At 38.6% G+C, this 16,757-nt stretch overlaps 1 protein-coding gene across 3 annotated transcripts in view; it reads right to left on the bottom strand.

The window, feature by feature from the left end:
* Positions 1 to 16,757, bottom strand: part of KDM4C (lysine demethylase 4C) — a 432,720-nt gene that overhangs the window by 44,095 nt on the left and 371,868 nt on the right. For 2 of the 3 annotated variants that reach the window (XM_042914120.1, XM_042914121.1), the window contains one exon: positions 476 to 526. The exons of the other annotated variant lie outside the window; for it this stretch is intronic. In XM_042914120.1, the coding sequence (XP_042770054.1) occupies positions 476 to 526 (51 nt within the window). The remainder of the gene's footprint in view (positions 1 to 475; positions 527 to 16,757) is intronic. 3 annotated transcript variants of the gene reach the window in all.

The following is a 16,757-nucleotide window of genomic DNA, read 5'->3' as shown; positions in this document are numbered from 1 at the left end:
GAAGCAGACATCATTAATAGCTAGGCCAAAGTATGTGACAGACACCAAAATAATTACCTAGTTTCCTGTTTCATTCTCCACCCAACCCCTTTAAATATATCTAACTTCTCAAAGTAAGAAGAACGACTTAGATGTAGATAGTAACGAACACGAGTGAAAGCAGTTTGCAGTTACATAACTCCAAAACTGGGCCCACAAATGCTCCTAAGGACTATATAGGCTTCAGCTAAGTGTAGGGGGCGACATGACAGCCTGTGTGGCCATCCACAGTGGCCCTTAGTGACTTCATGCTGGCAACAATTTTTGTAGATGTTGTGATCTCTCTGTCAAACTGACTTAAAAACACTCATGGTCAGGATTGCAAGTACTATATTTTACTATGATATTAGTTCCTGTGTGCATATCTTATTAAAATTGGAATTAACCCTCTAAGGAAACAATGATTTGGATTTGAATTCTAAGCTCTGCTACTTACTAGCTGTGTGATCTTGGGATCTTGAACCTTTATCAGCCTCAGTTTGTTCATCTGTAGGAGGGATAATATTTACATTAAAGGTTTGCTACAAAAACAGGATAAAGTACATAAACTACCTAGATTCACAGGCAATTGGTTCTTAGCTACTGTTAACTGGTTTTATTTTTGTTAAGTGGAGAACATACATAAGACCCTAGCCCAGGTTAATCAGCCACTCTTCTCTGCTGTCCCTCAGTACTTGGCATGTATGACTGTGCAGCACCCTTATTTCACACAAGTGGCTGAATCCAGTCCCATCACTGTTCTGCTCTTTACCTCATCCACTTCTGATTCTAACTCTTGTCAAACATGGGCACAAAGCTATATGGTCCTTAGCAGGGAAGGCGTGTAAGGTGGCCTCCACCCCCCACTCCCAACTGTCTTCAAGTCCTGCCCAAATGACACCTTCTTGGACTGTTCCTCCTACAGCAGGGCAAAATCCATGCATCAGCGCTAGGCCTACATGTCTTTTGTTCCACAGCACCCACCGAAGTATGTACAACACTGTTACTGCTGGATGAATGATGAATGAATGAACAAGTGAATGAATGAGTTTTTAAAGACAAATGAACGAACTGTAAGGATGGTTACAGACACATTTTCATAATAGGAGTGGACTAATTCTAATAATTCATGGTCCAGAAAAGGGAAAAGAGAAACAAAGGGGAATTTCAGGAAGATGTTCCTCTTTCTTGGAGTGCATAGGCATGTATATGAGTAGGGGGAGGGAATAAAGAAAGTTTATGGTGAAATTCACAGGGTCTGGAAAGTGGAAGTGGCCAGTCATGGGAAAATAAAAGTGATACAGACTTGATAGAGAAAAAGTTGACTCTACACACAACCACCTTCTTCCTACTTAGGACCTGAAATTTATGCAAACTGGCTGGTTGGAAAGATGGCCAGCACACAAATTAAATACATAGCCTTCACCCAAGTAAAAATTTCCATGAGCTTCAAGCATGACCATTTTGTAGGGAGTAGTAAGGAAAACAGATTTTTTCCATAATGCTATTGTGATAGGATTTCTGATTTATTTTTGTACAGAAAATTTATTGACAAGAATTCCCCATAACTGATTATACATTCTCAAAAATATTTCCTGTCAGAAAAGCCTAAGGATCTATTGATGTTAACAGGGAGGCTCTATCAGATTATAGAAATGGCTATCGTATTTTAAAGATTAGTACACAGGCTAAGGCTGAGAAAGTTAAATTTCCTTCAAAATGCACTAAGCAGAAATGAACAAACAGTTGTTTAAGGAAAAAAGAAGCACAGTTTCTTTTAAAGAAAGCTAGAGCCAGTTTGAAATGCTGGGGATGTGAAAAAAATGTTAAGCAAGAAATGTCATAGACATTCCATGAAAGCATCAGAGAGTTCCTGGGACACAATTATATAGGTGGAGTTACCAATACATGTCCATATACCTTAGTTAATTAAATTCTCCCAACAACTCTGTGAGGTAGTTGTTATTTTCATTAAATAGATGAAGTAACTGAGGTACACAGTCAAGGGACTCTTCCAAGATCTCAGAGATAGTGAGAGGCTACTATCTCACTATAGTGAGAGATAGTGAGAGGGCTCAGAGGCAGGCGTTCTCCTATAGTGAGTGCCTTGGTATCATCAACCAGGAGAAGAAGATACACAGACAGAAATCAGAGTATAAATAAAACCTACCATGGGTGGACCCAATGGAATTCAAACAGTTGCCTAAAGAAGTTACATTTTCTTTTGCTTTCTTTTCTGATTTATTGAGCACCTCCTCTATTCTACACACCCGTTGAGATACTTCTCAGCTAAGAAACCATTTAACCACCCCAGTATATTCAGTATACTCCCCAGTATACACAGAGTTGAATCTGTAACTTGGATTTGAAGCCTATATGGAGATGAAAAATGTATAATGTATAATGACATGCTGTCCATTTTTCTCCACGTACACATGACACAGACACACTGTGGTAAGATGCAAAAATGTCCATACATCTTCATTCCTTCCTGTTTTCACATCCTTTGCAATGTGACCTTGCAGCTCTTCCTTTCAGGGACTGGACATTATTTCCCCACCCTTCAAATCTGGGCTCACCTTGTGGCTTAGCCTGCCTCAGCCAAAAGAATACAGCTGAAGTAATGGAATGCCAATTTAAAGCCTTTGCTCAAAAAGCCTTGCACACTTCTGAGGTTTCTTTCTAGGGGCTCTAGATTGTCATGTGAACAAACTCAAGTTATCCTACTGGAAGATGAGAGATCACATGGACCAGAGCTCAGGTGCTAGACATGAACCCAGCTAGGAAAAGGCAAGCTGTTCTGTAGCTGACCACAGATGAATGAGGCAATCAGCCTGGAACAGAAGAACCACCCCCCTGAGGTCAGCCAAAATTTGTGACCTACAGAATTTCCAGCTGAAGAACTATCATTGTTTTAAGTCACTACATTTTGTGATGGTTTGTCACACACACACAACTAAGAAAAAAGAACAGTAAGAAAAAATATACTAAACTGCTAGCAGATATAACTCTAGGTAGTGGGATTTTGTTTATTTGCCTCTTTATGTACTTCCCTGTACTTTCCATTACATATTTCTTTAATTATTGAAAACACTAAATGTAATAAAATATAAGAGTTTTTGTAAGTTTCTAAGTTCTTTAAATGACAACCAATCCATAGTCAGGTCTACTTAACTGAGATGCTCAAAAAAAGCTGAAGCCAAATTATTTAGTAAGAAAAGACTACCCTCATCATTTATCTTTCAGTTAAATAAGATGAAAGAAGGGCCTCAGGAAATGATTTGTAAAGTAGAATGATACACAAATTTAGTTATAAAATTTCATCTGACTTTTTTATATCTCCCTATATTTATGCCAAATGTGACATAACAAAAAAGGCACCTTTATTTTGTTCTTATTAACCACTACTGATTCCTAAGACATGCTTACATGCTTCAGTAAAATGAATAGATTTTGTTCTCAGGTTTGGGGTTCTATTTAAAAAACATCAATAACAACAACAACAACAACAAAAAACAACATCAAAACAAAAACAAAACCCCTCAACAAATCTTTTTCTATTCATTGCTATACCTGTCCTCTCCATCATACTAAGTCACCTCTAAGGGGCAGCACAAATAATAGGATGTTGAAGTGTTTTCTCCCCCGATACTGTGTTGCCCTTAGGAGTGGGCTTAGAAAGGAAACAGTCCCTTATCACATAGCTCTCTAACGTTTCTGTGACTCTACTGATGTTTAAATAAATGGCCACACTTGAAAGAAAAGATGGCTAACTATCAATGATCACAACCCAAATAAGGAGAAAAAGATGTTTCTAATGCCTGGCCTGGTTCATCAAAGGCATTCCAACATCGAATAGGCTAACTCAAAAAATTTAACGCTAGTGTTGATAAAACAGAATGAAAGAAATCATCACTGCCTACCTGATGAGTACACTATAGTAGTAAATCCTGAGCCAAAGAGTCAAGAACCAGCTGGCAAGCAATGCAAAGAGGAAAAGCAATGCAAGGATGGACATGGAGTAGAAAAAAAAAAGAAAGTGGCATTTAAATAAGCAGTTACTGAGTGCTTGTTATAAGTAAGGCACCTTGCTAGGTGCTAAAGATTAAAGTACAAGAAAGAGAGAGTCCCTTCTCTCAAATAGCTCACAGGCTAGTAGGGAAGACAGACATAGCTCACCAAAATGCAAAGTATTGAGAATGCCCACATGAGGGCAGGAAGGGACATTCACAGGTTTCACTACAGGGAACATCTGAACCAAGTCCGAAGGAGCCAGGAGGCACTCTTGCACACATGCCAGGAAGGCTATTTGAGAATGGAGTGTTTGGTGTCACAAACCTCTGGCCTTTACCACCTTGTCAGCCTGTGGGCACCTACTCAGAATAATGTTTTTAAATGTATAAAATAAAACAAGAAAAGATTACAAAAGAAACAAATTATACTGAAATAATATTGAGAAGTAAATTTGTGGTATAATATCTTTGCTTCTTTAATTATGTATTAAATACTATTATCTAGTGGCAGGCCTAATAACTTGATATTCTAATTTCAAAGTTGTGATGAACATAAGCAATATTTTAAATCTCTGTTACAATGGTAATATGGTTTCTATTGTGGACAGAGTCACAGAAACTGTTAATGCCACCGTGGCCTCAGAACTGACGGGAATTGTTAAATTCTCGCTAGAGTTAGTGGAAAACAGTGGTAAATCTTTCCTCATCCTTTAATAGACAAATTTTCCTTGATACTAAAGTATAAAAAAGAGTTTATCACCTGGAATATTTAAAGGCACAGCAGCCAACCTTCTAACAGCCTTATAAAAAAATCACAACAATATTACTTACATAATATTGTGCTTGTATATAGTGAGATAAAAGAACACAATAGCGAAATGAAAATCAATGAAGGCATTTCTGTGAAGGGTAAAGTTATGGAGACTAAAACGGGTGTGACCTAAACTGACACAGGAATCTAACTTAAGTACTGAGGCTGGAATGTACACTGCATTCTCAAATATCTTTCTCCCCATTGGGTTTTTGAGAGCAGAGAGCAGTTAGTTCACATAAGACCCCTAAAACAAGGACTCAGGGGGAAGGAGTCCTGTGTGGCAGAAGGAAGGAAGATTCCTATGCTTTTGCAATATCTTCTCTGATCAGACCTGGCAAAGGCTTAGCTGTGTTTATGCCTGGAAGAAGGGTCACTCACCGTCTGACAAGGTGAGTCATGGGCAGAGATGTCATCTTGGGAAAATCCCTGACTGGGTTCTCCATCTATATAATGATGTTAATAAAGGGTGTAAATCCAAACGCAATAGTGTATATAGAGCCAGCAACACTGGAGAGTTGAAGAAATGAAGTAACTTATCCAGCAAACCGGCCAAAAAGCACATTTCATTTATCTCCAGTAACCTTCTCAACTTTATTATTTCTCCCTAATTTCTATGATTTAATAACCCATGAGATATTATTATTGTATTTTTTCAAGGTACCATTTTATAAAAATTCCTAGAGGGATCTGAGTAAATTAATACCCACTATTCTTCTTTTACCAAATTTCTGTAGTAGAAGTCACTCACATAAATTTGCCTTGTAGTAATGAAAGCTTTCTTTGTAAAATTACAAGAGCTAGGTAAAAATCTTCTACCCGGAAAAACCCAAATCCCTGGGGCTTCATGAAGAAATAATTGCTCCAACAGCAGAAATGCACATGCAGACCCATAAAAATGTCACAAGTATTTAATTTTCTACACGTCTGTTTGTTCACGTGTACTTTCACTTCTTGTGCATTTTTAAGTACAAACATAATACAGTGGGAAATGGTGGTAACCAGTTTCCCAGCAGATTTAAGGTCTTATTCATTTAAAATGCCTGTAGAAGTATAACTAACAGGCTGCAGAAGATACTGAGGAAAAACTAATTCTTTTCCATCTGAGTCATTAGCTCACCTCAGAGATCTTGTTTGGTAGGGAAGTGAAGAGGACTGAGACAGGAGAACCATCTTTAGATGCTCACTCTGTCCATGTAGGGAACTCTCAACAGGTAGGCACCACCTGCTTTCTATTCTGAATAATAAACAACTTACTTCAAAAACAGCAGAGAGCAAAGTTCACATCCATTAGACTGGTGGAGCTGGAGGGGTGTGGAAGCCTCCCACTGCTAAGATGGAACTTGACATGCACTCCTCCTAAGTCACATCCAAAATCATTAGTTGCTAGTGAACATGCAAGTCCCTGGATGCCTGCCCCCAGAAGCTCTGCCTTGGGCTTTTACATTTCAGGAGCTCTTCAGCCTTCAGCGTAGCAACAGTAAAATCTGGAGAGAACTACAGGTTCAACAAAATCTCAATCATTCACAGCAGGCTGTGTGTGTGTGTGTGTGTGTGTGTGTGTGTGTGTAGAAATTAACAAGTTGATTCTAAAACTTATATGAAAATGCAAAGAAACTAAAATACTCAAAGTAATCTTGAAAGAAAAAACAATTTAAGAGGAACTATAACAGGGGAAAGGAGCAGGAAAATCACTGGCTCAATTATAAGGTAATAACAACTTTAAAAAATTACCTCAGATGGGACATTTTCAACAGAGAGAAGCAAGTATCACTATATGGCATTCTTGCCAATAAGGATTTTTGAATCTCAATTACAGCTGGTGTATGGGTTCAAAATAGCTAAAATAGATGCAAAAAAAATGTTACCAGAAAATTCAAAGTAATAAATTAGACTAATTAAATGGTTATACAGTTTTTCCATGCCACTAAGAAGGAAATCCAGGTAAATAATGACACTATGTAAACTAACCTAAGCTATAGTCTCAAGTTGGAAAAGTGACTACCAAAACCGCACAGTCTAAATAAAATGTCACACATGCTGTGACTCTGATGACTTGAAAGCTCTATATCTTTTAATGATTTGTGAACTTCTCTGAAGTGCCACTTCATCATCTGTAAAATGTATACAATCATAATACCAGGGAGGTGGTGATTATAAGGACCAAATGAGATAAATAGTTATATATAAACATACACGGTAAACTATAAAAGTCACTATACAAATATTAGCTATTATTATATTACTTTTATTCACCTTAGTCTGCAATGACACACTGCTCCCAACAAAGGAAGGTAGTCCCCTTGAACAGAAGATAAAATTAGGGTGGCATAAGCAATTGTGGTTCTATAAAAACAGAGTAGTTATAGGAGCATGAGTGAGAGAGGGGGAGAGAAAGGAGGAGAGAGAAGAGAGAGAAGGAAGAGAGAGGGAGGGGAAGGAGGGAAGGGAAGAGAGAGACACACAGTGAGAGGATGCACTAGATCTCAAAAATGCAAGCTTCTTAGGTTTCCTTTGAAATTTCAGGAGAAATAGCCATAGGAACAATGGAAGAAGAACCAGCCAACAGCTTTCTACCACCCCTCATGACAGCAGAAGCACAGAATTTGCCTGGCCATCGCACCAGTGTTAAAATCTTTCCATTGTTAATCAAGAAAATGAACATCCATCTATCAACCTATCTAGTTTTACTTAAGTGCATCTCTGTGCCAAGCACTGTGCTTGAAAAAGATATGTGGGGTTCCTGTGGAGGCAGAAGGGATGGGAAAAAACTGAGAGGTTCTGTAGCAGGAACCCTTTCTTTCCCCCCCATGTTCTCTCAAATATCACCTGAAGGTAATCTCTGTGGTCCCTATAGCCTTGGCAAAAATTACTTCTCAGTATCTAGTAAGGACACCAGTCTTTACTCCAAACACATGATAAAGATATATAATAACAGATTTGAAGGTACAATTAAAAGGTGTTGAATATAAGGGTTGGAAATTTTGTATTTTCTTCTTATTCCTGAAAAATATATGAGGAAACTTAACCAAAAGGCTTAACTAGTACTCCAGGGGGGTCAAACAAAACCAAAAGTAAATGATTAAGGTATCTGATGCCCACAGAAAAGAGCATTTCAATTCCAATTGCTTCCTGCCACAAGCAAAAGCTTCTGAGTGCCAGGTTATCTCAGTAATGGCTCAAAGAAAAATTAAAAGAACGCTGTATTTAAAAATGTAGAAACAGTAATTTCTTAAGTTTCTTCAGATACTACACTCTGTAATTTCACTGACCCACTACACACAGTGTGGGATAAACAGAATGCATGGTATCTCACACACACACACACACACACAAAAAGCCAATTTCAGATAAAGAATGGAAAAAAAAAGAAGAGCTGATTTGCAGGTGTGAAACTGTCAGACCCCAAGATGGCTACCAACAATTTATGGAAAGGAAGGGCACAGAAGTTGGGGTGTCCCCAGGCTGACTGGCTTCCTGCAAAGAGACCTCATAAGGGCTTTTTAGTTAATCCAGGGTTTTATACATCATGTTTGTTAAAAGTGGACAGATTATGTTGACCTAGAAAGTAACTTCTTAGATACAAACGTTGGAACTTATTTACTTGCCATTTCTATTGTTTGCAGCTAATACTCTTAAAAAGCTACACTTTCATTGCATTTTGTTGGTATCTATGGGTTGCATTATGACTATGGCATCTAATTACGGTACTCTACATGAAAGAATTGAGAAACCCTATCTCTTGTGCTTTACAAGATGTTGGAATGTCAAATACCCTTTCCTATTGTCTGTCTGTTGACACATTCCATTTGTATTTCTCTACTGTATCCATAGTTCTTCATTCTAATACCAATGTTAAAATATGGGATTAGTGTCACTACCTAATTTTCTTCACAAGCTATCAGACAATAAAGCGTGCCTTAATTATTTTCTTTTTTAAAAAAGACTATAAATTGCTAAAGAGCTTAAAATTTTCTGGGTACTGAGATACATTAATTCTGTGGAAAAAGTGCGCAAGCATTTTACATGGAAACATACCTTACCTATGCTAAAAAGTGAAACCAGGTAAGTGGTCCTTGGAAAGGAAGACTTGATTTCCTCAGTATGTGTGGTCCTTGAAGTCGCCAAATTTCAACTGTGTCATGTAAATACTCCTTCCTGCAGTGCAAGCCTAGGTCTTGCTGACTGGCTCCCTGGTTCCATGCATGCTGTGTGATGGGGAAAACAGAGCCAAGGAGGAAACACGACACGGACAAGTTTCTCCTGGGGATTCTGATGAGTCTGCTTTTGTGGTAAAAACGAAACACCTGAACCAAGATGCAGATCTTTCTTAATTTTTTTTTTTTAAATCAGGATTAATTTGCAGTTTTACAAGGCCAGAATAAAAAGTTCAGCAATATATTCTTTTCTGTGAAGCCACATATTACACATTTTGAGAGAGATAAAGATAACCGAGGCTGTCAGATAAGAGATCTAATAATCAAAGCTCTATAGAGGGTAACTATGAACACTCATGTTAAAAACACATGAGGCCTCAGTCCCACAGATGGCTTCAAAGTGATTTCAGGGGCTCTTTAGGCCCTCAGGAGTAAGTATTGCCTATTTGCAAAATAAATAAGGTGTCCCACACAATGTATGTCCTAACATTTTTCCAGTGCATTTGGTTGTTTCCAGGAAATATATCTGAGATAATGTTCTTTTACCCAACCAGATTAAAGGATCAGAAATAAAAGTCTGGAAGGGCACCTGGGTGGCTCAGTCAGTTAAGCACCCGACTTCAGCTCAGGTCATGATCTCACAGTTGTGGGTTCGAGCCCCGCGTTGGGCTCTGTGAAGACAGCTCAGAGACTGGAGCCTGCTTCAGATTCTGTGTCTCCCTCTCTCTGTTCCTCCCACATTCACATTCTGTCTCTCTCTCTCAAAAAAAATAAACACTAAAAAAAATTAAAAGAAATAAAAGTCTGGGGAAAAGCTATTCTAAGAGAAGGGATATTTTTCTGAACCACCTGGGACCTGACTCTGCTTTCTGCCCCCAGATGAAGATGTGGCCTTGCTGACCCTGCATCTGATTCAAGAGCCAACTCCTTGCAAGAATTTCCTTAAATGGAAAGGCCTAGCCTCTTAAAAGTAAAATCTTCCACAATGGAGATGTAAGTCCTTAATATAGAGCAACTGTATGGTCACAAAATATGACTTTTATTCAGTTCCAGCAGCAGCCAGCCCCATGCAGACACTGCCGTAACTGGGGAGAGCCCCAACAGGGAGCAATGTATAGGAGACGTGCCACCCCCAGGCATTCAACCTCTGCTCTGCCTGCATGGCCTCCACATTCTGATCACTTTCCATATCCTTGGCTAATTAAAACCAGAATCTGCAATGGAGGCATCTGTTCTCTGTTCCCACAAATCCAAAACCCCTTTAAACACTTCAATTAGCATCAGAAGTGGGTTGAAGATTCCTGCAGCTCGTGCCTGAATCAGAACTGGTACAAAGACCCTTACCAAGTAGCCAGGCTTTGAGAAAGATCTGGAAAAGGGGGAAGGAAAAACAAGCTAGAGATGGCTCAATTCAAGGCAAAAGAGCCTCAGGTCTGGGGTCTATAAGGTCACTGTAGGTTGCTTTCTAGGGAGCATGTCAGTGGAAACCTCTCCCCACAGCCAGGTCCAGTGACTAAACAGCAGGCCCAGTAGAAGGCAGGATGGCCCACAGTGAGACTCCCTGGCTCTTGCTGCCTTCACTAAGAAGCCAAGAACAGTGAGATCCCCAAACGGAATTAAGCCCAGGGCTCAGGGATGTGCTGCTCAAGCCCTTTTTATCCTGACCAAAAGCATGGGGGAGAGAAGCTCTGTGCTCACTGATCCCACCCTTCCTATGGAAATGGCTATGGAAGTAGGAGGAGGAAGTTAAATGTGGGGTATTAAATAGAGAATAGAAAAATTTGAGGTAGGATACACTTCATTTTGTTTACAAAATTAAGAAAAAATGATGTCTTTACTGGTTTTACCTGATAAAGTGAGCAAGGGAAAGATTCATTCCAAATGTAACTATTCTAAAATGTCTGTGCTAAAGACCTCTCCTCAGAGGCTAATCTGATGTTAACTTTCTATCACCTGGGATATGTGGATTGAGATCTCAACAAAATACTTCTATTGATGAAAGGGTAAGGGATTCATTTTGTTTACTGTATGTTTGATTGAGGAAGATTGATCAGATTCAGGCCTGAATCATTGTAGTATTTTTTTTTAATCCTTATTGAGAATTGTTTTTTTATTCCAGACCTTTTCTTTGATTAGAATTCTGTTTTTCATTATCAGTGCAAAGTCAGCAGGGCATTTGGAAAATAACTTATGTAGAATGTAAAATAAAAAAACCATATATAAACCCAAGATGATTGTGAGCAAGTCTGAGAAGAATAAAGTTGGCCATAGCAAACATAACTGAACAGAATGGGAGCTGGCAATATGCAAAATGTTATGAAAAAAACAACATCCACCAAAACAATTCTACTACCTACAAAACACAAAGACACCCACCCAAGTCTGGGAAACAGGAAGAGACCATTCAGATCATTGTTAGATGAGTTTTGGCTAAATTCTGATTCCCTTTCTTTTCTTTTCTCTTCCTTTTTTTTTTAATGTTTATTTTTGAGACAGAGAGAGGCAGAGCATGAGTGGGGGAGGGGCAGAGAAAGAGAGACACACACAGAATCCAAAGCAGGCTCCAGGCTCTGAGCTGTCAGCATACAGCCGGACGTGGAGCTTGAACTCGTCAACTGCGAGATCATGACCTGAGCCAAAATCGGATGCTCGACTGAGTGAGCCACCCAGGCGTCCCTGGTTCCCTTTCTTAAAAGAATGGAAGAGAAACTAAAAATGGACGAGCTGAGCCATAGAACTGAGCTCCAGACTAAAGGAGGGAAAAAGGAAAGGAAAAAGAAAAGGTGGATTCATTCCAATGCTGCATTTCATTGGTCAACCCTGTTGGAGCTGAGGCAAGTTCACTGGCATTAGAAGGCCACATTTAGAGCAGACAAAACTCTTAGTCATAACCTCCTCTGTGAATTCTACCTGACTGTCTTTGTAGAGTTACTGGCTTCCTTCTTTGGGCTCCCAGATAAACATTTTATCTTTACTTTTATTTAGCCTATCTTGTTACAGTAATAGAATATAGTAGTTAAGAGCCTGGGCACTGAGTCAGGTTGCCTGGTTTTGATTGTTCTTCCCCTTACTACCTATGTAATAAATAGCAAATTACAGAAACCTAAGCATCTTTTGCCTCAGTTTCCTCATCTGTAAAAAGGGATTAATAATAGTATCTACCACAAGTGGTGCTTTGAAGATTAAGGAGATAATACTTGTAAAGCCTTTAGAACACAACTGATGTTATGTATTAAATAAATTTTGTCATCATTTTTTCATCTGCTTAAAACAGGTATATGAATGGAGGCATGTCAGAAGGAATGTTTACTGTTGGGCTGTGAAGTTAAAAAAATATATATGTTTTTATTCCCAGGACACTCCATGGCCCCTAGTATATTGAACTGAACAGTTTGAGCAATCTAACTGAAGTTCTCTATAACTAACCTTTGTGCTGGATATATTTCTTAATGACCTGGTGCTGAGAACATAAGTGGTGAGATAAAAAAGAGGAGGCAGACATTATGGCTGGCCAATTTGTTATCAAAGTTTCCCTCCAATACCGACAATCTTTAAAAAGTGGCTTTATTTTCCTTGGCTTCAGTTCATTTAAAAATCTTGGAATGGGATCACAATTTATGAGGTTTCTACCTCATTCCCATCCTTTCTTCAAAAAGTTTAACATGTTTGCAAGTTTGGGGAACCATCCTGAAAGGATAATGAAAGGGAGCTGAAAACCAGAAGGCTGCCCTCTAGAGAGTAACATGGGTTGCAGTCTGGAGCTCTGGTGCTGGGTACGTGAGTGGTGACGAGATGGGCCTACCCCCAAAACCATTCACAGCCCATGAGAAATTAAAAGAATTTTAGACAAAACATCAAAATCTTATATTTTTCTGAAAATCCTAAAAATGACAGTATCGATGGTGTTAGTAGTATTTTCATTGCTTTAGTGTTTCTTAAAAGAAGATAAGCATTTTTTGTTTGTTTCTTTTTAGATAAGTGGTGCTTAGGTGATGCTTGAAGTTGGGATTTTCTACACCTAAAAAACACTGAGGCCAATTCCATGACACTTGATCCAATGGTTCAAAGAAGAGAAAACCAAGACCCCTAAAATTTTTATCAGCAACATAATACAAACACATGTAGTATGACAACGTATGCTGTGACATATCAAAAGACCAGTTAATGGTAATAAGAAAAAATGTATTAATAAAGCCTTAAAATTAGAATATAAAAGTAAATTTATTAAAGATAGGAAAATTGGACACATAAACATAAACATTTTTGATCATTTGAAAAATTTTTACTTTTCTGCTCTGTCACTAATGTGGCTCCGTTGCCCAAGTAGCCAGTGCTCACATGAAACAAAAAACAAAAACACCCTTCATTCCAAATGTGGTTGCTAATAGAGCACCTATAAAAAAGAAGCTGAGCCTGGGTGGCTCAGTTGGTTAAGCGTCTGACTTCAGCTCAGGACATGATCTCATGGTTCTTGAGTTTGAGCCTTGCGTTGGTCTCTGTGCTGACAGCTCGGAGCCTGGAGCTTGCTTCAGATTCTGTGTCTCCCTCTTTCTCTGCCCCTCCTCCCCCCCCTCAGAAATAAATATTAAAAAAAAACAGAACCTGGGCTCCTTGATGAGTTGCTGATTTCAAGTTTAGAACAATGAAAATCAAGATGATTTTGCCATTGCTTATTGAAATAAAGCAATGACAGTTTCAAACATACCTGAAGTGGTTTTAAATAAGGAAAATAAAATCACCTTGAAGAGGCCCCAAATAGTCAAAGTGTGACAGAAGTATCAAGAAGAAAATTACAAGTCAATTGGTACTCGTTGAGTCTATAAAAGGCTATGAACCAAAATGATGTTCAAAGGGTCAAATAATATAAAGCACAGCCAAGCAAAGTACTTACTGATGTGAATTAAATAAATGCTGCCTGATTACAAAAATATAAGCCTATGACCACCCATCATGGGCCCAAGGGGCACCATATGTTAAAATGCAACATATGATGAAATATAATTCTGGTCTTCATGTATATCGCATGTATATCAGAACTAACTGGATTAACAGTCATAAGCCAGAGTCAGGAGTAGACTCAGGGAAAATAGGTTTCTAGAACAGTAGAACACTGTGGGGAGATATTGCTTAGGTACCAATCTGGGAACTGAGGCTACCTTCTTCCTCTGGTAGAGTGTGTGGTCTTGTTGACCTTGATTCTGTGTAAGAACTAGGGTGTTTTCATGTTTATAAGCATTTTATTAAATGAAAGGCATGGATAATTAGTTTTCTTGAATGAGTCCCAAATATAAACACCTGTGGTACAGCAATATATTGTTTGCTTCAGATCTGGCAGCACCTAACACACAGGCAACTGCATATGCTCATTAGGGAAATATGGCCAAGGGAAGTTTTGTTATGATAGGTTGCATTCACTTCCACCCTCTCTGGTCAAACCATTTCTGCTACATTTCTATATCCCTGGCTAATTAAGTGGAAATTTACAGTGGGAGTGTGTGTTGGGTCTTTATCAATCCATAATTAACATGAAACACTGAAGATTCATTGTAATTAATGAATTCATATAAAAGTGTGAACTGATTTCCCAAAGGTTGTTTTGTTTTTGTTTTTGTTTTTTTTCCATTACGTGTTTTCTCAATAACTGATACTGGAAGTAAAATATGCTATACAATATTCTCCTGTGATAAGAACTATTCTAGGGTGTAGAATTTAGGAGCTTTGATCATCCATTGTTCCACAAGTTGGTGAGGTAAGAGCTATTTTTGCATACCAAGAGAAGACTTTATTAAGTTAGTTTTGACAGGTATCTTTACCCGACACCACCCAAAGGTTAGTTACATAAGCAGAGATTAACCAGAAGAGCCATCTTGCCCTGAGCCCATCACCAGATCCCGTGCAATGTGGGTCCTGTCCTGAGCCAAGCATAGTGATGGCAGGGAAGAGTTGTCCTGAAGGCTTCCTGAGGAGCTCGCCTGAAGACATGAAGCCTGGGAAAAATAAGTCCGTAAGTGCTGAGCAAGGTCTCAAGTTCTATTACAAAGATGAATGCCAGAATAGGACACGAAGGATGGCTAGAAGGGCAGAATAACAAAAGACAAGACAACTTCCCAGAGCGGGAAGTACCAATACAGAAGCCAACATAACCACTACTTTCCATTATCCACACCAATAACACAACCTGGAAATAAGATGCACATGCAAAATATCTAACACACCCTTGACATAAAGTTGCTCAATAAATACTAGTTCTCTTTCTTTCCTCTAATCCCAGTCATTAGCATTAGAGAATTATTTCAACAAATTTATATCAAGCAGCTTCCATGGATGGCCAAATGCTAGTTAAAGAGACAAAATATTAATTAAACCTAGTTAAATAATCTAGTTAAAAATAATTTAGTTAAAATAATATTGAATAAAATAATACACAAAATACTAGGGAAAAATTGACCACTAAGATGTTTTCTCTATAAAAGTTCTTCTTTGGATAGGTGTCTGTCTCCATGTTAATAGTTACAACTTAGAAAACTATGAAAGAAACAAATTTCTCAAATGTCATGTTTTCCAAGAGGAGGAGAGGATATTGAGATAAGAATGGTGTACCTCATACAAGATACCTAAGGTACCTGGGTGGCTCAGTCGGTTAAGTGTCCGACTCTTGATTTTGACTCAGATAATGATCTCATGGTTCCTGAGTTTGAGCCCACACTGGGCTCTGCACTGACAGTGCTGAGCCTAGTTGGGATTTTCTCTCTCCCTGTCTCTCTGCCCCACTCATGCACTCTCTCTATCTCTCTCTCAAAATAAATAAACTTGAAGAAAAATACCTTGTTTGACCCCTAACTATATGGTCAACTAATCTTTGACAAGCAGGAAATAGCCAACGGAAAAAAGACAATGTTGGGAAACACTGGATGGCAAAAAAATGGTGCTGGGAAAACTGGACGGCAACATGCAAAAGAATGAAACTGGACCGCTTTCTTACACCAAACACAAAAATAAATTCAAAATGGATGTAATACCCAAATTTGAGACAGGAAAAGATCAAAATCCTACGGTAGAACACAGGCAGCAACCTCTTTGACCTTGCCCACAGGAACTTCTTACTAGAAACGTTGCCAGAGGCAAGGGAAACAAAAGCAAAAATGAACTATTGGGACTTCATCAAAATAAAAAGCTTCTGCACGGTGAAGGAAACAATCAACAAAACTAAAAGGCAGCCTATGGAATAAGAGAAGATATTTGCAAATGATATATCTGATAAAAGGTTAGTATCCAAAATCTATAAAGAACATAGCAAACTCAACACCCAAAAAACAAATAATCTAGTTAAGAAATGGGCAGAAGAATGAACAGACTTTTCCAAAGAAGACATACAGATGGCTCACACAGGAAAGATGCTCAACATCAGTCATCATCAGGAAAATACAAATCAAAACCATGATGAGATACCACTTCACCCCTGCCAGAATAGCTAAAATTAACAATACAAGAAACAACAGGTGTTGTTCTCTACGCGAGGGCGTAGAGAAAGGGAAACCCTCTTGTATTGACGGTGGGAATACAAACTGGTGCAGCCACTCTTGAGAACAGTATGGAGATTCCTTAAAAAGTTAAAAATAAACTACCCTATGATCCAGCAATTGTACTACTAGGTATTTACCCAAAGGGTATAAAAATACAGGTTTGAAGGAGTACATGCACCTGATGTTTATAGCATCTTCATCAACAATACCAAAGCTATGGAGAGAGCCCAAATAT

This window comes from Panthera leo, chromosome D4, assembly GCF_018350215.1.
Source record: "Panthera leo isolate Ple1 chromosome D4, P.leo_Ple1_pat1.1, whole genome shotgun sequence".
In the NCBI taxonomy this organism is placed as follows: Eukaryota; Metazoa; Chordata; class Mammalia; order Carnivora; family Felidae; genus Panthera; species Panthera leo.
This window is presented reverse-complemented; position numbering and strand designations above follow the sequence as displayed.